The following is a 23487-nucleotide window of genomic DNA, read 5'->3' as shown; positions in this document are numbered from 1 at the left end:
GCACCTCTGTCAACAGATTCTTTATGATGAGCAGACTGAATATTTCATGGGGGCATTTTCCTTCCAGATGTGTTGTCACTTGTGGCTTCATGGCTCAAAGATGCTGCTTTGATGAAATGGTAATGCCATTCTGCTAACAGGAACACACTGGTCTAAAGTCCTTCTTCTTCCAGCACTCCACCTGTCCTTCATTTATCATCAGCAAGTTTTTGGCTCTCAAAGTAGTGCCCTCCTGCATTTAGGATTGGAGGGTTGGCCTTTAACAGTGGAACATGAAAGGCAGAGTGGGGCAAATGCCAGAAACATTGATTTGTCAAATAAATAATTGCACACACACACACACACTTCACCCAGCTCCAAAGAAAGGCATACAAGTCTTCATTTAGCTTCCTTCATGCGTACCTAACCAGTGCCCTTGGTATTTGTGAGCTCATAATGCTGGTATCATGAGTTAATATTTGGCCAAATGTTCCCCTCCATTCCGATTACTCCCAGTGGCATTTTATGTTATATTTAAGCATAGAAAATGCCACCTGAAGACTTGCCAAGAGACCCATTCGCACACTGCCAATTGAGGCACAAATTCACTAGAGTGAGTATGTATATTGTACATTGCAAACAAAATGATATAATTTCAGGGATATCACAGGAACTGAGAGACACTAGCCTGCATCAAGCACAAAATCACTGCTTGTTGGGAGAATAAAATTAATACGACTAATAAAAATCAAACAGACTAGAATCTCCAAATATTTTTAATAGAATATTGCAGGACATATAAAGCAATGGGTCCACAGTGGTGGTTGAGGAGTCATGGCAAGGTGAAGCTGATATCAAGTGTCCGTGTGTAATTATTTTGAGAGCCACTGAATAGAACTCCCTGCCTGCTGAGCAACAAAACCTTGAGTAGCTCACAAGTAATTGCTGCAATGAAACGATAATGTATCTATGTTACGCAGTGAAAAGAATACCCTCTTAAATATCAGTGAATAATGTCCCAGTGCTGTCTATTAAATATAAGACATCAAGTTAATTACCTTTCTCTACTTCACTGTCAAAGGACAATTTCCTTCTTCGAAGTTTGCAGTTATCTCCATCCGAATCATTAGTGGTTTGTGATCTTATTATGAGATCAGCCTTGATTAATGAAACATGTAATGCAATGACAGATTAGTCCCATTTGAAAACAGCATATTATCAATAGGCGATTGACTGTTAATCATGTTCCTGTTTTAAGGAAGGCCAGATTACACTACTCAGTCTGGATTGAATGAAAACAGTATTGGCATAGCTCAATATTAATAATTAAAATGATCACATGGATGGAATAATTCCAGCAGTGTTACCATCTGATGGTGAAATAATAATGTCCAGACAATAAGTTCACTATAAGGCATGAGTGTGTTGTCATCAGCTCCTGAGCTTCTTGGAATAATGTTTTTTAAGTAACAGAGTGTAGTGAAGTTAAATAAGAAAAAAAATTAAAATAAGCTCTTACAAAGGATGTGTATTATTGCAGGCAGTAATGTGGTAACTGATTATAATTAGCTGTGCTGTTTAATTACATGGTAATGATTACAAAGGTTAAGTTTTACAACAATACATATAAGGCTGATAAACACCAGGGAGTTTACTCTTTATTATCTGTCCAGTCCCTCCCTTCCTCCCTCTCCAATTCAGCTCATTGAAACATTTTTTCTGTAGTTGAAAATTGTGGTTTCTCTTTTTATCCATCTTATCTTGTTGTCTACATGAAGTTTTAATTTGTGCTTTTTGTTGCAGAAATGGATTAAAGCAGCATTTTACACATTTGAATCATTTTTAGTGACAAAAAATTGAGCAATAACATGCTGATAATGTATTTAAAAACAAATGATATGGCATGAAGACAGTGCTGTGTGTGAATATGCACAAGGCATGGACTTTGAACCCATTTCCCTTCCCCTTGCTGGTGAGACGGGACATGCCAATTGGGTAAGTTGCTCGGTCATGTGACTGGGCTGGGACAAAGGGACAGTGAAACATTTACTGCTCTTGCTGCCACTCTCACTGTAGTCCTGAAGGGTGAGGTTTAGATTTATATGGACTTCACAACAGTGCCACATGGATGGAATAATGGAGGAGAGAAAAGCTAGGTGAAAAGGAGGTAGGAATAGCTCAGGGATAGCCAGGCACATGCATCTAAAAAACTGGGACCACCTGGAGTTTCCAAAAGCACATTGGTCACAAATGTGCTGATTGCATCATTTCCATATTATTCTGAGAGTTATGTTGGTGCAGTGTTGTTCTCACAACAATTTTTTTGGTGGCCTCACAGTGCAGCTGCCAACTCTCACTAGTGGTCGCAGTGACACTTTTTCCTAAAATACTTAATTAACTTTAGGACAAACAATTAAAAATGCACAGGTTCACATCCAAGTCATTGTAGTTGTAGGTTTTTTTTGGCAGACTCAGTAATAAAAATAATGCTGCCTTCCCCTTCAGCCCCCCCATCCAGGGCTTAATGGGTCCTGGGGCTTGCTGTGAAAAGTGACAGTTGTATATTTGTTAATATCACAGTGCACTTAGTAGCTACCTGGGAGGCTATGAAAAGTGATAAGTGATATTAACAAACATACAAGTATCACTTTTCACAGATACCTAGTAAGTCTGCTGTGAAAAGTGATACCTGAGTGTTTGTTAATATCACTTTTCTCAGCAAGCCCCAGGATCCATTAAGCCCTGGATGCAGGGACCAAAGGGGGAGGCAGCAGGAGCCAGAGGTGATGGTGGGATGGACGCACAGCTGGGGGAGGCAGTGGGGAGCTCAGGCAATGAGGGATGGATGCAAGACCAGGAAGGCACTGGGGTCCAGGAGCGATGGATACAGGGCTGTAGGAGGCAGGAGGGATCAGGGGCGATGAGGATGGGTGATGAGTCCTGTTGTCATGTGGCCAGAGCCAGGGCCTGGTGTCTGCTGCCATGCAGCCAGGGCCGGGGCTCAGTGCCTGCAGCCAGAGCCTGGAGCTGGGGACAGGAACTGCGTGGCCAGAGCCAGGGATCAGAGCCCACTGCCATGCAGCCGGAGTTGTGGGTCAGTGCCTGGGGCTGCTGCATGACCAGATCCCAGAGCTGGGTGCCAGAGCCCAGGGGTGCATGGCTGGAGCCAGGAGTCAGTGCCCACCACTGTGTGGGAACAGAGCTGTGGGCTGGGGCCTGCTGCTGTGCAGGGAAGCCTGATGCTGTGGAGCTGGGGCAAGGACCACACGGCCAGAGTTGTGGGTTGGCACCTGCTGCCATGTAGTTAGGGCAGGGGATCAGCACCAGAATCTGTGCAGGATCCAGGTACCAGCACAGCAAGCTGGTGCTTGGGGCAGCCAATTGGAAGAGGCGGCACATCTGGGTCTTTGGCAGCAATTTGGCGGTGAGTCCCTCTGGGGAAAGACTGGCTGCCAAATTGCCGCTGAAGAATGAAGTGGTGTGGTACAGCTGCTGCTGAAGTGCCAACGATCATGGCTTTTTTTTTTTTACTTTGCTGCTTGGGGTGGAAAAAAGCTGGAGCTGGCCCTGCTGGGCCGTGTGGCTGGAGCTCAGGGCCAGTGCCCACCACCACAAGGCCAGAACTGGGGGCCAGAAGCCAACTGATGCTCCACAGCCAGAGCCAGGGGTTGGTGCCCAAAGCCCTGTGCTTGGAGCCCACTGCCATGCAGCTGGGGCTGTGGATTGGCGGTTGGGGCCAGCACCTGCCCCTGTGTGGCCGGAGCTTGGGACTGGAGCTGGGGGCCAGCGCCAGCTGGAACGAGGGGTTGGAGACTGAATTCCTGAAGCTGGAGGCCAGGTCTGCATGACCAGAGTTGGGGGGTGGGGGTCAGTACCCGCTGCCCTGCAGTCAGAACCCAGGGCCGCACAGCCAGGTTCTTGAAGTCCTGCCATTGGAGCCTGCCTTCCAACCCCCCACCCCCCAATGTGGGTCAAGAACTCACCTTGCTCCTGCAGCATTGTGCTCCACCTCTCTCCAGGAGCAACAAGGAGGAGTGGGAAGGGCTGATGCTTTGCCTCCCCCCATCACCACCCAGGAGGCTGTTATTGCCACATGAAAAGCCCCTGGTGGCTGCAAGAGGCCACAGTGGCCACATTTGAGAAACGTTGTGTTAGTCAGCGAGTTACTAGTTAAGACCCTGTTCCTGAGAATTCATAGGCATCGGTGCCTTCCTACTGTGTGGAGCCCCAAAGGTGTCTCTAGTTGCTTCTTCATTTGGGCGTGTACGGGTGGGGCAGTAAGAATCAGGAGCCACCCTTAAGGAACTAATGGGTTGGGAAGATGGGTGAAAGGGAACTGTCTATGGATTCTACATAACGGACTTTTAACACACATGATGGATAGAGTTTCATTTTAACTGACAATGAGCCTCCAAGGAGAAAAATAATTATGCAACATCATTATGATGAAAGTACAGGAAATAGTTGCTCACAAGCCCCTATAGTGTAGAACTAATTCTATTCTCAAGAAGCTCTCAAATATGCAGAGTTTCAGGCCTATCTTCAATGTATCAGTAAAGTATGTTATATCTAACATCTAAATAACAGAGATGACCTTTCCAAAGCAGAGTTAACATACGGCACAAAAAGGATAATTTTGTAAAGGAAAAAAAATACAAATTTTTATGAAAGAAAGCTCAGCATTAAAAACAACATGATTTGTTCTATAAAGTGACTTTTAATATACTCTATTTAAAAAACAAAACAAAACAAACTAAAACATATGTAGAACTTCCCTGATTTGTACTTTGCTGATCAGCAACCCTTGTGCCCGGCGTTTGCGTATAAAATCCCAGTGGTCTCTGTCTCCCCATGGATTCAAGAGCACTGGTCTCTCTCAGCATGGATTCAAGAGCAGAGTGCTACAGAGAGTTCTCTCCATACTAAGGCTACATTATCTCTATTTTAAAATATAGTGGAAAACCTGGAATACTGTGACGTATATCAGGAATAATTAAATCTAAGTTTTAACTACGTTTTTCAAATATACAACTATAAAGGGGCAGATCCACTGTGCAGTATAGCCCATACTTTCTGGACATGGCTAGATGCCAGCATTATGTGTTTGGCAAAGCTACCTAGGTAGTAGCTTCTCTCTTGTTCCTCCTGTATTGTGATAACTAGGCCTACAAATTTACCCTAAGTGTGAGCTTAACTGTGAAAGTTTATAAAGCGAGTGAAAATTTATAAAATGTCGCAATAACTGATACCAATAGATGTTGAAGGGAAAGGGGGACAGAAAGACTGATTTAGTCCAAACAGAGAGGCCTACTGGACTAACTTGAGTACTGTGTTTTAAATCATGCCTGGGAAACAAGAGAAGTGTAAGACTAAAAATCAATTAACCAAAACTGATGTTTTATCCACAAATTAGGTCTAATTTCCAATACAATAAAAGGATAGGCTATTCTGCCCATCAATCCCTTTTGGTGTCCTTAAAAAGGCACTTAGGTCAGCACTGGCTAACTGAAAGACAAAAAGAGGGGAAGGAGACAGCTTCACCACCACAGCTGTCACTCCCACTGTTGCCTAACATCCCAGATCTTCTTCATCCTAATCCTTAAAGATGTCCTGACCAGACTAGGCCAAAGCAGGGAGGTAGGTAACATTGCCCCCTCCACCGCCTCTGGGGAAATCTTGACCACCACCTAGGATGTAAGACTTTACACATTGGGAGTAGGGGAAGTATCGCTTTCCTTCTCCACTTTATTCCTTTGCTCCCCCTGGAACACTGCTCCTCCATGCACCCCTAGGGGCCTGTGGGGGGGGGCCAGCCCTGAGTCTAGCTCAACTAGCTTCTTCTCTTTTCCCCCAAAAGAGAAGTCTTTACCATCTTTAATACTATCTAAAAGACTTTTGTGATTGTTCTGTGTTTTTGCAATTTTTGTTTTGTTTTTAAAATGTTTGGGAGTTATTCTTGTTTTGTGATTTGGGAATTTTTTTTCTATTTTGTTTGTGGTGTCAATTTTTGTTGTTCCACAGGTTACATCCTCATGGTGGGCTTAGCTGCCCTCACAAATGTTGGTGGTGAAAAGGTGGGCAAGGTCTGTCATCGAGTACAAATGTCTGGTAAATTTTACTGCCTTTGGGTGTTCCAAATAGCTCGGGGCAGGAAAACTTTTTGGCCTGAGGGCCACATCAGGTTTCGTAAATTGTATGGAGGGCTAGTTAGGGGAGGGGGTCATAGCCCGGCCTCCACCTCCTATCTGTCCCCCCGGTACCCCTGCCTCATCCAACCACTCTTTCTCCTTGTCCCCTGGCTGCTCCTGGAACCCATGTCCTGACTGACCCCCGCTGCCCCATCCAACCCCCTCCTCCTCCCTGACTGCCCCATGGGACCCCTACCCCCATTCAATCCCCCTGTTTCCCCCTCGACTGCCGCAACCCCATCCATACCCCCACCCTGACCACCCCCCAAAATCCTCTGCCCTCTATCCTCTCCCTCCGCTCCCTGCCCTCTTACTGTGGCCTGAATCACCGTGGCTAGAAGTGCTACAGCTGCACTGCCTAGCTGGAGCTGGGCCACGCCACTGCCACCACACAGCACAGAGGTCAGGCTGGGATCTTGTAGCTGCACTGCCCCAGGAGCTCACAGCTCTGCTGCCCAGAGCATTGCGCCAGCGGTGGAGCTAGCAAGCTGAAGCTGCAAGGGAGGGAGCACAGCAGCGGAGGGGTCGGGGGCTAGCCTCCCGGGCCAGGAGCTGGGGGGGCAGGGCAGGATGGTCCCGTGGGCTGTAGTTTGCCCACCTCTGAAATAGTTCATAAATGCAGAAGTGATTCCTAAAGAACATCATCTTGTTGCTTCTTTGTAAAAGAAGGCAATATGCTTGGGTAAAAATGCTATCTGGGCTCAATGAATTTCTCTACGTGACAAAGTTTAGCCACTGGTGCATAAATGTTCACAGTTTGTGTAAGTATGCAGCCTTGAATATGTAAGCGGCAAAAAGATGGGGAAAGTTTTTTTTCCCCATCTTTACCCATTCTGGGCATACAGCCAAAGAACTGATAACAGCTGGTTTGTTTTTAAACATCTTACAGTCATATAATAGCAGCTGTTTGAGATTTGTTTTAGCTACAAAAGACATAAGTGGTAAGTTCTTAGCTTTTGTTAACATCTGGAAGGTTTAACTGTAATTTTGGTAAGAGCTAATCAAATCAGATTTGTAAATGCCAGCCAAGTACCCTCCTCCATCCTCCTCTATATGCTTACATTAAAATACGTTTTTTGTGACATTAGGAACAAATGTCTGATCTTAGGCAGAACTGGTTAACAGAAAAAGAGGGATTACGTTGTGATGATTAGGCCTACAAATTTACCCTAATTGGGAGCTCACCAGTAAAAAGTGAGTAATGTTTATAAATGGTCATAACCACCACTTGCAATAAATGCTGATGGGAAAAGGTACGAAAGGGAGACAAAGACTGACTTAGTCCAAACAGAAAGGACTGCTGAGATAATTCAAGAACTGAGCCATTACAAACATTGAATCTATCTCCCCTTGTAAGTATTCTCACACTTCTTATCAAACTGTCTGTAGGGGGCTATCTTGATTATCACTTCAGAAGGTTTTTTTTTCCTTACCTAATTGGCCTCTCAGAGTTGGTAAGACAACTCTCACCTTCTCATGCTCTCTGTATGTGTATACATATCTCCTTAATATATGTTCCATTCCATGCATCCGAAGAAGTGGGCTGTAGCCCACGAAAGCTTATGCTGAAATAAATGTGTTAATCGCTAAGGTGCCACAAGTACCCCTGTTCTTTTTGCGGATACAGACTAACATGGCTGCTACTCTGAAACCTTTCAAGAACTGTGTTTCAAATCATGCCAGGCAAACAAGAGAGGCCTGGGACTGGAAATCAATGAACCAAAATTGGTGTGTTAGAAATTAGGCCTCATTGGTGGATAAAATAATGAGTGGACAGACTATTTTGCCCATCAGTCCCTTTTGGGGTTCTCAAAAGCAGAGACCACAGGGGAAAAGCTGGGTGCCAGAACACCGACTGACTGAAAGATGAGAGAAGGGGAAGGAGCGAGCTTCACCCTCATAGCTGCTACCCCCGATCTCCTGGGACCCTGGATCTTCATCCTAATCCTGAAAGGTGTCCAAAAAAGAGGGAGCCAGAAGATATCGCCACCTCTACCTGGCTCCAGCTAAATCCCAGCCACTACTTGGGATGTGAGACTTTATCACACCCTGCTCCTCCAACTCTGTGTATCCTTTTCCTTCCACATCTTATTTCTTCTCTTTCCTCTCCCTCTCCTTTTGCCTTCAGTCTAAGAGAAATCTAATTTACCTGGCAAAAACTGTATATTTTGCAACACTGCTGAGAGCCTGTGACCAGAAAGAGGCAGTTAAAAGCAGTGCCCTAAATAGCTTGATGCTGGTATGAGTTTGCCAGGTCTCTGAGTGACTGATAAGACTGTGTGTGGTGCCTTCCTTTTTTTCAGCAGTGAGGTTGCAAGTGAGATTCAACATCAGAGATAGAAGCCCCATTTTCTATCTTTGCTGTTGTTTCCTCTCCCCTTTTATGTGTTTGTGTCTTGTTTTGCCTTCTAGGAAATGGGGTTGAACTTCAGCAACAACAGCTATAATAACCCCCGCCCCCAGCCCATCTCAACTAACTTCCTCCCATTTCCCTAAAAGGACAGTGATTACTGTCTTTGATACCATCTAAAAGACTGTCAGACAAGGGGTTTCCTCCTGAAAACCTGACGGCTAAAAGGAAAGGGAACAAGGGATGATGTTAAAATGAAAGCTTTACTTAATATTTCACATTTCTGTTTCCTGAACTGTTATTAGGTTATCTATTGGCAGATAGTAATTTATTAAAGGTGGCATTGCTTGCTTGCTTGCTTGCTTTCTTCTTCAGGGGAGAGGGATAGCTCAGTGGTTTGAGCATTGGCCCCCTAAACCTAGGATTGTGAGCTCAATCCCTGAAGGGACCATTTAGGGATCTCTGGCAAAAATCTGTCTGGGGTTGGTCCTGCTTTGAGCAGGGGTTGGACTAGATGGCCTCCTGAGGTCCCTTCCAACCCTGATATGCTATGATTTCAAATAATGCAAATTCCCCCCATTCTTTTCTGTATCTTTAATAAAAGGTTAACAAGATTTTTAATTATGTATTTGCCATGATACTACACAGGCTGAGGTCTCTGTTTACCAAACCCCAAGTCTTGTTTAACACTGTTTAATGTTGGACTGTGACAATAACTTATTAACACCTTTGACCCTTTGGGCCCATTTATTCCATCCAAACTAATGCAACACCTGTCGCTCCCGTTAGCCAGAAGCATCCTCCCCTTCAGCCAATGTCCAACTCTCTATTTTTTTTTCCAAATCCAGATTGACAAACTTCCAGGGAGAAGTAAACCCTACCCAGGCTGCATTTCCTTCTCCTTTCTCGAAGGGGACATGGTGGGCTGGGAGGCATCGTAAGGAAGTCATTAGTGGGAGGAGAGACAAACGGAGGTTCTGCAGGTTCAGGGTAGAGAAGACAAGCATGGGGTGTCCTACCAAGAGTGCTTCATATGTTTTATTAGTTAATTTTGAATATAGGAAATGTAGTCCAAGAGGACAGAACTGTGGAACAAGATTTGCAAGACAATTACATTTGTTGTAGTATTAGTCATAAATGGAACCAGAGTAGCCTGATCTTGTTTATTTTCTATTTCTGACAAATATGTCAACAGTGTCAAATTAAGTTTATATTCATGTTATTTCAAAACAGTTTTTTAATTGGCATATCAAAGTATTCAAAATCCCTCTGGTTGAAATCTTAACACTATTTGAATATAGAACCAAATCTTGTAGTTTAACATCACCTGAGTCATCTCATTCACTTCTACTAGGCCTAACTGACTTTGCTGGGATCATACAGATAAGTTTTCTTGAATAGAATTTGGCCTCAAGCCTTTTGCTTTTAATTCTGTTAACCTTTGTTTTTCATTTATTTTCCAGTTTTGATCATACGGAACTGATTCCACTCTCACACCATTATAAGTCAATTAAATTTGGTGTAAGAGAAAAGCCAGAACTTATATTTTCCGGGGATGTCTTTCTTTTCTATGACTTAACACATATACTTGAAAGAAAATCATAGAAAAAAATAACACCTACTGTATGTACCTTTGACGTTTCATGTCTCAGATTAAAAGTCAATTCTAGATTGGTGAGAAAGAGATCAGAAAATTCAGGATACATATCCAAAACCTCTAGTAGGTCTTCTCGCTGGATCTTATGCAAGTCACAGTAGGTTAAAGCTCTCACATCTGCATTTGATTTCCCTGGTTTTGCATAAAGATGTACCATCTCTCCGAAAATATCATTTTTACCTGCAAAAACAAAATCAGACAGATTATTTTAATTATGAGAAATCCATTAAAATGAACGCACCCATAACTCTTCAAGAAACTTATACTATGGGATATGAAGTTATAAAACCTGATTATCCTATTTAACACCAGTGAATGTAAATGGAGTAATTCCATGAAAATCAATGGTGTTACACTGGTATAAAACCGGACTAAGTGAGAGGAAAATCTGGAAATTTTTAAATTCGGTTTTGAATCAGTTTTGCATTATTCCTGCCATAACAGAATACATGCAGAATTTCTACTAGCCCCTTCTTGTAACAAAAATATAATCTAAAGTAGTAAATAATATTCTTGATGATGATGATGATATTTTATACTACAGTAGTGCCCAGAGCTCCCAGTCTGAATTGAGACCACATTGTGTTAGCAAATGTACAAATATATATGATGACATAGTCCTTTCCCCAAAGATCTGCAATGTAAGAAGCTGACTCAATTTTCAATGTTAGAATTAATTTTGAACAGTAATTCAATACCTCAAGAGATAGGAGCCACTTAAACAGAGCTGTTTTCATACTGAAACTTTTACAACTCTGCTTTCCTTAAACCTTGACACATTTACAGTATTTATTACTAAAAATGTCATCAGTAATGTACATGCTTGTTTTTCCAAAATCTGTGTCTGATCTTTCATAACATATGTAGTGTGAGGATGTAGACACAAAGAACCATACCTTAAGCAGTAACTAGAGAACTCTTTGACAAGGAAGTTCCCTCATTTATTAAGATCCCTGCTGCATCCTGATCTCTGGTAGCTGTGGAGGACCAGGAACTCTGTAATCACTCCACACTTTATTCAGGCAAAATCTCCATTGCATGAAGTGAGGTATGTGGGATCAGGCCTTCAGACTGAAATGGGTCCAGAGTTCATCTCCATTATCCGTCTTTCAAAAATTTACAAAGATTTTGACCATCATGTTCAGGAGTGAACTTTGATTTTGGATGCCCATCTCGAGACACTTTGTACTTTGTTATCAGAAGTGCTGAGCACCGATAGCTCCAATTTACTTCAAAACAAAGTTGTGGATACTCAGTTCCTCTGAAAATAGGGCCCAGAGTGTTCCAAGCTGGGTACCCAAATTCAGTGAATCAATAGCCACTTAGGAAATCTTGGCCTTTGTTTCTTCCCTACATCCCTTCTTCTGCAAGGCACAGAGAGGACAAAATGATCACAAACATCCTTCAGCTCTGGCCTGGAAAGAAGTAGCAATCAGCCATCATACAAACCTTGCCCCCCCTTAACTAATAATGCTAAAAAGCTCTCCTCCCCCACAATATACTGCATGGTTGCAGTTCTGAAAATTTGGGGGGATGGCAGTCCAGAGAGGGAGGAACTGGGAGCAGTCCAACTACGCAGCATTATACTCTCCAGGATGACTGGTTTTTCCATTATAATGCTGAGCTGCATTATCTCCCTCTGAGAAAAGGGTTAGTGTGCCACTGCAATCAGATCCATAGTGATAGCATGGCTTGGCTCTTGAATGACATGCTGCCAGGAGGAAGGGCCTTGGGGAGCACCAAGAAGGGCCTGACTGTTCAGACCATCCTCACATCTAAGGGTTTCTTTGAGGATTTGGGGACATATGCACAGTGCAGAGAGCTTTGGACATGCCACTTGTGTGTGGCTGCAAACCTTTCCCAGTGGAGGGAAGGATGCATCAACAGGAGTTTTCCATGTTAATTTTCCCTCCTGTGTGCTTTTCTGCAGGAGGTGATAGTAGGACCCCAAGATGTTCTTTTTCAATGAGGTTTTATTGAAGGCTAATTTCATGCAGGCTAATTTAAACCAGCCCATCTTTCTGATGAATATTGTTTTATTGTTGACTTGTACTCTCCCATGTGTTTATACTCCTGCTGTCACAAACCCTTATTGACCAATGCAGCAGCAAGCAAGCATAAAAGCCTATCATTTGCATAGCACAATAGCCAATAAAATAAAAATAATTCCCTTATTTTTTTCTTGACTGTGAGGACTACAATTATTTTCACATATTTTAAGATGGTCTCCATGGGATAGATTGAACACTCTACCGGAAGGTGTTCTGGAAGCTCTGCATGGTTCTCCTTCCAGTTTCCTGGCATTATTCCTTCCAGAGGGATAGGGTTTGCAATAAGAGTAGGAGTCTGTTATGCCACAAAACCTCGGTGGCACTCAGGTAATATAGGGAGGTCATTTGTCTCTGCACTAGCCTCTCTCTCCCCTCTGTGTTTTCTGCTGGGGTTTGATCCCGCTCCCAGTGAAGTAGACGACGAAACTTCTATTGACTCCAGTGAGGAAGGTTAAAACTTTTTGTTCAACACAACTCCATTGTAATTAAAGATAAGTGACTTTTTTTGCATGAAACAATTTTTGGTGAAAAAATGAAGATTTGGCAATACTGAAACATTTCATAAATTCTTGTCAAAATTTCTTCAGTTGACCTCTCCCCGCCAAAATTCCAAAAAATCAGAACATTTAATTTCAACATTTTCTAAATGAAACACTTCACTTTTAAAATTCAAAATGACTTTTTGGTTCAACATGTGTCATAACTTCCTACTCAGATTTGAACCTTAGCGTTCATAACCTGAGAAGCTAGCATGAACCCCTCTAAGCTTAATTACTAGCTTAGATCTGATAGGCTGCCACCAACCAGGAATCAGTGCCTGGTACACTTGGGTCCCCCAAAACTTCCCTGTAGACCCAAGACTCAGATGCCCTGAGTCTCCTAACAAAGGAAAATAAACATTCCCCACACTCTCCCTACCCAGAATCCTCCTGGGCTAACCTAAGAGTGACTGATGCAACCTCTTTACTCACAATACCGAAAAAGCAACGTCTCCATCTCTCACAAAGAGAACCAAAACCCAAGACAAGGAAACTAGAAAAGATTCTCTCTCTCTTCCCCCTTGCTTCTTTCCACGCCTGGAACACTAGAAGTAAACAACCGAGAGCAGCTTTTCCCCTCCCCCCTGTCTTTCCTTTCTCCCACCAATTTCCTGGTGGGTCAACTAGAAAAAAAAATCACATCTTAAAAAGCAAAACTTTTAATAAAAAGAAGAAGAGAAAGAATAGAATACAGTTCGCGTGTAACCTAGATGGTAAGATACAGGTTTTCAACTTATAGAAAAATGGAACAACAATAGAAAAGGGATAAAAACAGCCTTACCCCAAAACAATACAATTTTAAAAAAAGTAAACTTATTAGCCCAAATAACCATAAAGACTCCACCACCCAGAACACAGAATGGCAAATACAGCAAAACAATTTAAAAGACTATAACTTTGCTAGACATTTGGGTACTACCAATGGAAAACAGAAGAATTAGAAGGACTGGAAATAGACCCTCTCATAGCTGAGATAGCACAGAACAGACAAAGACCCAAGACCAAGAAACACCCCCAAATTCCCTCCCTTAAGCTTTGAAAAATCCGGTTTCCTGATTCCTGTCAGGTGTTTGGTTCCCTTTGTTAACCCTTTACAGGTAAAAGAAACATTAACCCTTAGCTATCTGTTTATGACAACATGTCTTTTAATTCTGTTAAAAGAAACAGTCAAAATGTTTAAAATGCTCAAAATTGAAGTGAAACATTTTGTTGGACTCAAAACGGGTTTTTTTACTTTTAAATTTTTCAAAATTTTGTTTGTGTTTTGACACGAACCAATTTTTCCTCCCAATATTTTGGAATTGCCAATGCATGGAAAAATCCATTATTCACCCATCTCCAATTGTAACCTCACCTCTAAGGAGCCAATGCCATAGGACTGACTCACAGTAGGAGGAACTGTCTATATTAATGCTGTTTCACATAATATTAACTTAGGCAGGGATTTATTTTGGAGTTGATCAGGGAAAATTCTAAATGCACAGGCAGGTGGGCTCTTTGGTGCACAGGCATTCTCCACTCCCTGTATGGACTCTCCAGATCCTATCCTTTCCCCTGTACAGCAAAGTCACTTGTGATATGGTCAGGTTCCCTTCCTAACCATGAGGTAAGAATATTATGTAGGTGGTGCTGCTAAACTAGTCACTTAGAAGCTTGATTTTAAAGTGACTGAATCATTCACAGGGTACACGAACCAAATATGGCAATGGACCTTTTCAGTCTGCTGTTCTGTAGTTTGTGCTAGCAGAAAGATGACATTCCATCTCCTTCATTTGTAAATACATACCAAGAATGGCTACAACAATGTCATTCTTGAGGATTTCAATGGAGCCTCTTGACAGGAAGTAAAGAGCTGTAAGAACATCACCACAGTGGACTAAAGTGTCACCAGGAGGAGCATGGGTTGTCTTAAACTTCATAGCTAAAGCTCGGAGACAACCTTTACTGGCCCCCTGGAAAGCTTTGCAGTTCTGAAGCAAGTTTTGGTTGAGGTGTAGACAAATGTCAGCTTGTAAGCATTCTGGAAACCCCTTTAGGACCTGAAGAGAAAAATGAAAGAGTTTCACATCAGTACAAGTTATTTAAAATTATTTGCATAGTAATGTTTTCTTTATTCCCAATATGAATGCATTGACATAAAAATACTGGTGAGTAGCAAGGCTGTTCAGAATACAGTAACTCCTCGCTTGATGTTGTAGTTATGTTCCTGAAAAATGTGACTTTAAGTGAAACTATGTTAAGCAAATCCAATTTCCCCATAAGAATTAATGTAAATAGTGGGGTTTAGGGTCCAGGGGATTTTTTTTTTCACCAGACAAAAAGTGTATACATAGTATAAGTTTTAAACAAACAATTTAATACTGTACACAGCAATGATGATTGTGAAACTTGGTTGAGGTGGTGGAGTCAGAGAGTGGGATATTTCCCAGGGAATGCCTTACTGTTAAATGATGAACTAGAACTCAGCTGAGCCCTCAATGGTTAACACGTTGTTAATGTAGCCTCATACTCTACAAGGCAGCACGAATGGAGGGATGGGAGACAGCATGACAGACAGATACACACATCCTGTGTGTGTGAGAGATGTGCATTGCCCCTTTAAGTACGCTGAACCACTCTAAGTAGATTGCCTTTTTAAGTAGACCAGGAAGTTGAGACAGCAGCTCAACAGCATGCTCCCTCCCTCCCTCTGTCCTGAGCCCTGTTATGTTCTACCCCTGCTCTATGGAGATGGGGTAACCGGGGTGCAGGAGGGAAGGGTACACCCTGATATTAGCTCTCCTCTTTCTCCCCCTCTCCCGACACAGCAAGTAGGAGGCTCCTGGGAGCAGCTCCAAGGCAGAGGGCAGGAGCAGCACATGGCAGTGTGGGGAGGGACAGCTGAACTGCTGGCAAGTGATAGCCTGCTGGGTGGCTGCCACACAGGGAACTTAGGTGAGTGGGGAGCTGATAGGGGTGACTGCCAGTCCACTCGGGTTCCAAGCCCCCACTAGCTAGTTCCAATGGGCTGCTCTTTCTGCAAGCAGTGGGACAAAGCAGGCAGCTGCCAAACAATGTTATAAGGGAGCACTGCGCAACTTTAAACGAGCATGCTCTCTAATTGATCAGCAACGTAACAATGAAAGAACGTTAACTGGGATGACTTTAAGTGAGGAGTTACTGTATTTTCAATTCATCCAATTTAATGAACATGTAGTTTGATCAAAATATGGGCTCTAATAGGTGTTCTCTATATCATTTAATTTGAATACTAGCAGGGTCTCTTGGAATTGTAGCGCTAGGGTGACCAGATGTCCTGATCTTATAGAGACAGTTCCAATTTTTGGGTCTTTTTCTTATATAGGCTCCTATTACCCCCCACCCCCTGTCCCGATTTTTCACATTTGCTGTCTGGTCACCCTATGTAGTTCCCACACATAATTTTTTAATTTCTTGCATTCCAGGAAATGTAATCAGAATATGTATGAAGATATTTCAACAGGATAACAATAAGATATAACTAAGCGTTGGAGATTAGATTTTTATAGGTAAGGTCAGTAAATGTCGATTTCACCATACACGCTGAATAAAAGTATTTCCATTGATAATAATCAAAATTTACAAGTAGCAGAAGTAAAGAAAAATGCTGCTTGAGAATTAGAGTTTGGGTTTAAGTACACTTACTTTGTATATCTTGACCTGTGACGTGGCCTATTTTGTTGTTTAATGATTACAAGACTTTAACTTTTTGACTCTCAGGTCTACAACAATTATTGTCTGACCCCCATCATTTCCCACAACTGAAAATTTAAATAGATAAAATAGGAAAAAACTATTAAAACTATAATTTGCATAACTGTGAAATTTACAATTGATGTGTTGTTAAATATATTAATTTAGAAATGTACAACCCAGTTTAATTTAGTACTAATGTAGGGCCACAGGACAAATGGGTACAAACTGGATATAGGAAGTTTAGGAACTTGAAATTAACGAAGGTTTCTAACCATTAGGGGAGTGAAATTCTGGAACAGCCTTCCGAGGGAAGTAGTGGGGGCAAAAGACTTATCTGCTTTAAGACTAAGCTTGATAAGTAATATGGAGGGATGATATGATGGGATGTTTAATTTGGGCAATGTGATCTTGGATTATCAGCAGATAAGTCTGCTCAATGGCTGTAGGGGATGTTGGATGGGATGGGAACTGAGTTACTGCAAGAATTCTTCCTGGGTGCTGGCTGGTGAGTCTTTGCCCACATGCTCAGGGTTTAGCGGATCGCCAATATTGGGGTCGAGAGGGAATTTTCCCCCAGGGCGGATTGGCAGAGGCCCTGAGTGTTTTCGCCTTCCTCTGCAGCGTGGGGCATGGGCGCTTGCGGTGGATTCTCTGCAGCTGGAGGTCTTCAAACCACAATTTTGAGGACTTCAATAACTCAGTCATGGGTTAGGGGTTGTTATAAAAGTGGATGGGTAGGGTTCTGTGGCCTGCCTTGTGCAGGAGGTCAGACTAGATGATCATATTGGTCCCTTCTGACCTATGAGTCTATGAGTCTATGAGATCCTCTGTAGCAATTCTGTGTATTCCATTCAAGCCAGATTTACACAAGCTGAGGATCTGGCCCATAAACTACAGGGACTTGCTCACCTGTTATTCAGGTTCACTGGAGTTTACCTGAACTAGAACCTCAGGATTCCCCAAAGATACAATGTTAATTTTGTTCATGGAATGAAGACAAGGATTCTGCTTACAACTTGGTCATCATGGACGAGAGATTTGCTAAATTGTTCAGCTTTAGCCTTTGTTTTGTCCGAAGGTAAGGCAAGGTTTACCATTCGTTTCAATGGAAACAATGCCCACCCACTGAGTAAACTCATTGTATTCAGAAACAGGACTCACACATAAGTTACTATGCACTATCCACTTCATGGGCCACATCCTGCTTGTTTTTCACTTATGCAGAGAATTCCATTGAAGTTAATGGGCCAAATTCTCTTCTATTGCACAATTTTCTTTGATTTCAGGGGGAGTTGCATATGCATATCTGAATTCGACAGAATGGGACTAATCATATGAGCAATGTGAACAGGATTTGCCTTCCTGCTATTAACACATTCTATTGATCTACTATTTTTTCTTTTACAACGTGTACACCCACACGTAAGTAATATCAATGGGTATTTCTGTAGAGAATGCAATTTAAAATAATTCCTGTCATAACAGTATTCAGTCCTCTCTGTATGTTTTCTTATTTCAGCACAATAAAGCTCTGTGCACTCATTCCTACTGCATAAATAGGTTCTTAACTGCTATCACTCGCCTCGTTAACAGAGAAGAGGGACGTGTACATTTCTGACACGAGGCTATTTGTCCACCAAAGCCAAGCTATGATTTACAAATGAAACATTAGTACCTTTAATTGCTTTTGAAATATTTCTATGATTGCTAACAGAAATCAACAGAGCTTCTACTGTGAAATAACAGAAAACAACGTTATAACACACATTTATACAAATAGTTTTAATTTACGGCCTTTGGACGCTATCACGCCAGTCTATGCATCTTTAAAGAAGCCAGAATTCAACAAGAAGCAAAGGAAAACAAAAAAAACAAAAAAGGAAAAGCTCCTATTTTAGCACTCTGTTACCAATGTCTTTCTACATGTAATCAGATACTGCTTAAAGTACAGTTGATTCTATTTATTTTATTATGGTTATATCCAAACGTATTAAAAAGTTGCTATCGTTTACCAAATTTACCATGTTCTGAATAATACAGCAAAACTGATATCTAAACATATTAGATCAGCCATCGGGGGGATGAAAACTTGGAAATACTTGTTTTAAAATTATTTTGGTCTCTGTTCATGTGATTGAAGAAAAGAACTTAATATTTTGAAGTGTTTAATTATTTTTCTCTCTTTCTTTTTGTTATGCTCCCATTTTGATGTAATTTAGAAGAGCCCAAGTTTTAAATATGAAATACCAACATAGTTTCAATTCAGATGTGCTAAAAGTGAAATGTTTTTATGTTGTCAGACACACAAAAGCACAGCCTTAACATGAATCAGATTCACTTCCATTTGTATTTGTATTAATTAACAGAGGATTGTACTTTACTGTTAAACAAAAGCTATGCAGAGCATGTTTGTTGGTTTAGTTAATATTTCTGCACATTTTGGTTTATTTAGAGAAACAAGTAGAAAGGTCATTAATTTGTTCTGACTATGAAGATATTATAAACCACTGCTTTGTATTTGTTAGTTGCTGTATTAATAGTTCAATAGCACCCAAAATGCTAGGCACTAGGCACTGTACAAACATGTAGGAGGAGACAGGCCCTGCCCCAGACAGATTATACCCTAATCAGGTATTAAAAGCATTTATGATTTGAAGTTATGATTTTCAACAGTCCCTAAGGCAAATGGGCACCCAAAGTCTATTTAATTGTGATGGGAATTGGGGGCTTAGCTCCATTAAGTCAGCTTTGAAAAATCACAGCCTAAATTTTTGATGTCAGAAGAGTTAAAATTTGTTAGAACATTGGTATATACAGTACTACTAAGAGCGGAATTGCCTCACCACTTATATTATACTTGATCATATTTTAAATATTAGCAAATTGACAGAATAATTTAAAACACAATTTGCCATAAAATTTACTTATTCTTTTCTAATCCAGTGTGGCTGCCTGTCCTGGTGCTCTGGACAGCACAGCTGTAGCGGTGCCAGCCACTGGTGCTCCAGGCAGCATGGTAACGGGGCAGGGAGCAGGAGGGGTTGGATAGATGGCACAGGAGTTTGGGGTGGTGGAAAGGGGGCGGGGGTGTGGAACATGGGCGCAGGAGCCTTTAGGGGCAGTCAGGAAGGAGAGCGGGGGTTGGATGGGGATGGATAGTGGGTGTTGACCCGGCCATGCTTGGCTGTTTGGGGAGGCACAGCCTCCCCTAACTGGCCCTCCATAAAATTTTGGAAACCCGATGTGGCCCTCAGGCCAAAAAGTTTGCCCGCCCCTGCTCTAGGGGCTTCCCCACCATGGCACTTGAGTGTAATTCAGGAGATTCCGCTGTCCCCACAATTCTATTGTACTTCTTTACTATGGGTTTTAGCTCTGTTCTTTGGCAGTCATGGGGCACAAACTCATTCCTCATCTTTGCAATTCACTGTATGGCATATAATGTTTGACTGATCTTATTTGGCATCAGGGCCAGCTCTACTGTTTTTGCTGCTCCAAGCAGCGCACTGAATTACCGCCGCGGTCGGCAAGGGCAGCAATTCGGAGGCAGTTTCTTTCTTCAACTGGAAGACAGACGCTGCGCCACCGCGGACAGCTGAACATAGAAGCTGCCACTGAATTGCCACCGCCATGGAAACGCACGTGCTGCCCTAACGGCACATGGACTTCCCCCGCCATCCGCGGCAGCAATTCGGCATGCTGCTTGGGGACAAAAACACATGGACTACTACCCCTTGCAGATTGCCGCTCCAAGCACCTGCTTGGGATGTTGGTGCCTGGAGCCAGCCCTGTTTGGCATCCTCAGTAAGCACAGTTAAGCTCATACACAGGAGAGAATTCTCTATGCCAAGCTGTGTGTCGTGATCTGGAGCAACCTAGAAAGGAAAGTATTGCTATTATTCATATTGGCTAGAAGATTAGTTCTTTGGATGTGGTGTGGAATTTTTGCCACATATCTTACTGCAGGTATGTCTATACTCCAGTGAGACACCCACGACTGGCCCATGCCAGCTGACTGGGGCTCACGGGGCTTGGGCTAAGAGGCTGTTTAATTGCAGTGTAGACATTCAGGCTATGTCCCAAAGCTTGGGCTCCAGCCCAAGCCCGAACACCTGCAATTACATGCCTGTTATCCAGCACCAGTTGGCATGGCAGTGTAGACATACCCTGAGATGACTGGTATTGAAAGCTTTTCCAAGAATGTTCTACTGGATGCCAATCTCACATGTAAAAGCAGCAGAGAATCCTGTGGCACCTTATAGACACATGTATCTTGGTGAACAAGGATTTATGACAGTAAAATGAACAATATCTATGAGGTTTAACTTCTGGCAACCATCTTACTTTTATATTGGCTACTGATAGATACAATTCATAATTAGGGAAAGTGGCCTGTGTTTACTGTCTGAGTCAATAATAATGTGCATGATAAGCCATGTGGGTTTTGCATTTTCTGTTGAACTTCTGAACAGTTTTTTGATATGCCATCAACTTCTGTCCCTTACAAGAGACTAGGGAAGTACTCCAATAGATGCAAATCAGGATACTGCTACAGCAGTTATTTCCATTGCTTTATTGGTGGGATTATACTCCTGAAAAACCCAATAATACATCAGTAAAGTCAAAGTCCCCTATGTAGTTCATGATGAGTATTTCAAGGTAACCACTATTTCACAAGGTCTTTTTCATCCCTTAACTGAGTCTCCTTTCCAGGTTGGTCAGGATTAATGCACAGTAAATCCTCTATAAATGAGGAATCATTAAGAAACACATGTATGTGCTAGCCTCGGAGCTGTTTTTGCACCAGGCTAACAGGCCTTTTATTAATGTGTTGTGGCTCATATGATCATGTGATGCAATGTGTTTTGTTTCTTTGTTTTTATCTTTGCTGTACTTGCCCCACAGTGTCACGTTCCATGTATTTTTGCCGACCATTTCAAGCTACATTCCTTTTACATATTGCATATTCATTGGGGCAAGTGTGGTACATGATTTGTGTTTTGTATTCAGCAGTACTGCTTTCACACTCATTGGAAATTCAGGGTTTTTCTCTATCAGGCATAAGCTTGCCTTTGGATGGAAAGCCTGAGGGATGCAGTATCCCTCTTTTTTTTCATATATTTTGATTCCACAAGCAGTAAACGTTGCTATACACTGGTTCTGGTAGCAGTCAGTGGTGTTCCTTGTACTCTGTGTCCATCTTCCAATGGTTCAAATTGTCTCTCTTGATACTGACATGATCAAATATAAAGTGGCATGCACTTGACAATCAGAGTAGACTTTCTGCAGAAGAGATCACACTAACTATGTTAGGACGATGGCTCACCTCAAACTCATTTTTGCCTGGCATCCCTCCCCAAGGAGAGTCAGACCTGTTTATGAATGCAGGCAGGTATACCAATAATCAAAGAGACAGGGATAAGCGAAGGCACATAAGAGATCATATATGCATTATGGGCTTAATCCTGCACCATTTAAGTCAATGGGATTTTTTCCATTGACTTCAATAGATGCAGAATTAAGCCCTTGGAGTATTTATTGAGGGACTGTCCACATGCTTTTCCTTAACAAACCTATCTAATACCCAGGTACATGCCTTAGCATATGTCTACACTATGCAAAGCTACAACATCATAGCTATTCTGACATAACCCTTTAGTGTGTAGATGCAGTCTACACCAATGGAAATTTTTTTTCTGTTGGTGTAGGAATAGCCTTCCCTGAGCAATGGCAGTCACACCAAGTGAAACATTCCTATATCAACATAGCTGCATTTCCCTGGGAGTTAGCTATGTTATAGCTATTCCAGCCTATGTCAGCCTAACTTCTAAGAACTTTTAAAGTTAATACAATTTACTTGGCTGGGTTTTTAGACAGTTTACTATAGATCAGAGCGAGATGCAGAATGGAGAAAGATATTTTATATTTTTCCACCATATTCTCTTCCATCTACAGTGAAAAAAGCAATTTTTAAACCTATCGATATGACTATAGGAGATAAGTCTTTGAGGCATGTAACAATGTTTCAAGACTTACATTCCATAGACACTTAGGGAGCTTCAGGCTCCAACCTATGAGTTGGACTTATATGTATTCCTTCTTTTGAGAAGTCCAGCGAGGAAACACTTTGTCTATAATTGGAGAAGATTGTTAATTCCTCCTTTTAGAAGGACAGGGTGACACATGGGTCATTTATGGCTAGTAATCTCACTAGTTAATATTCTGTCTGTAATCTCCAGTTTTTATGGAAAGAAGTGAGAAAGTTTTGGTAAAGAAACTAAAGAAACATCTAAACCCTCAGACAGATCCAGAGATTCTTTCTTCTAACTATCATTTCTTTGGTCTTTCCTGGATTCAGTTAGAGCCAGATGTTCTTTACTCCAATTTACTTTATGTGGTAGGATATCAGGGAGACCGCACTTTCTAAGATGAATAAAAAGGTGACAGAGCTGTGTGAAATTACTGGCAATGTACCCCTCATCATCTCATTATAGGCCTGATCCAAAACACAATGAAGTCAATCAAAAGATTCTATTTTATGGGTTCCGTATCAGGTCCCTAACTGTTGCACCCTCTGGGAGTTCATGAGTAAAGTTCATGGGAAGGAGAGAAACAGCTGACTCTCAGGATCTTTGAGAAGAAAAAAGAATAGATAGTTTAAATCATCCCATTGATTCTCATTATAACAGACAGGATCAAGCAATAATATCTTGTGATTGATAGTATCCAGAATGGCTGACAATTCTAGCAGTTTCAGCACCACTGTTCTGCCACTGTTCATCATAAGGATATCTTCCATCAGTTTTGGCTGTCTGACAGGAACCAGCCTGAAGGCTGACTGGAGGGATCTAGGCTATCACTGAAGGCCAGGCACTACTAAAGTCTCTTTGCATTCACTTACATAATAACCTTGCCAGGGAGAAGAGGTTCTAGACTATACAATAGTTAAGCTATGTCAGTGGTGTCCGAGTTTTACTTTTTTGAGAACATGCCATTTAGAGCATGTTTCAGG

General features: G+C 42.0%; 1 protein-coding gene across 3 annotated transcripts in view; it reads right to left on the bottom strand.

The window, feature by feature from the left end:
* KCNH7 (potassium voltage-gated channel subfamily H member 7) overlaps positions 1–23487 on the bottom strand; it is a 321723-nt gene that overhangs the window by 21616 nt on the left and 276620 nt on the right. For 2 of the 3 annotated variants that reach the window (XM_075070160.1, XM_075070161.1), the window contains 3 exons: positions 14551–14794; positions 10149–10354; positions 1038–1137 (listed from right to left, as the gene is read on the bottom strand). In XM_075070160.1, the coding sequence (XP_074926261.1) occupies positions 1038–1137; positions 10149–10354; positions 14551–14794 (550 nt within the window). Of the gene's footprint in view, positions 1–1037; positions 1138–10148; positions 10355–14550; positions 14804–23487 lie in introns of all 3 variants that reach the window. The other variant, XM_075070162.1, reaches the window with a different exon arrangement.

Source organism: Chelonoidis abingdonii, chromosome 10, assembly GCF_003597395.2.
Source record: "Chelonoidis abingdonii isolate Lonesome George chromosome 10, CheloAbing_2.0, whole genome shotgun sequence".
NCBI lineage: Eukaryota > Metazoa > Chordata > Testudines > Testudinidae > Chelonoidis > Chelonoidis abingdonii.
Note: the sequence above shows the minus strand (reverse complement) of the source record. Positions and strands in the feature narration are given on the sequence as shown.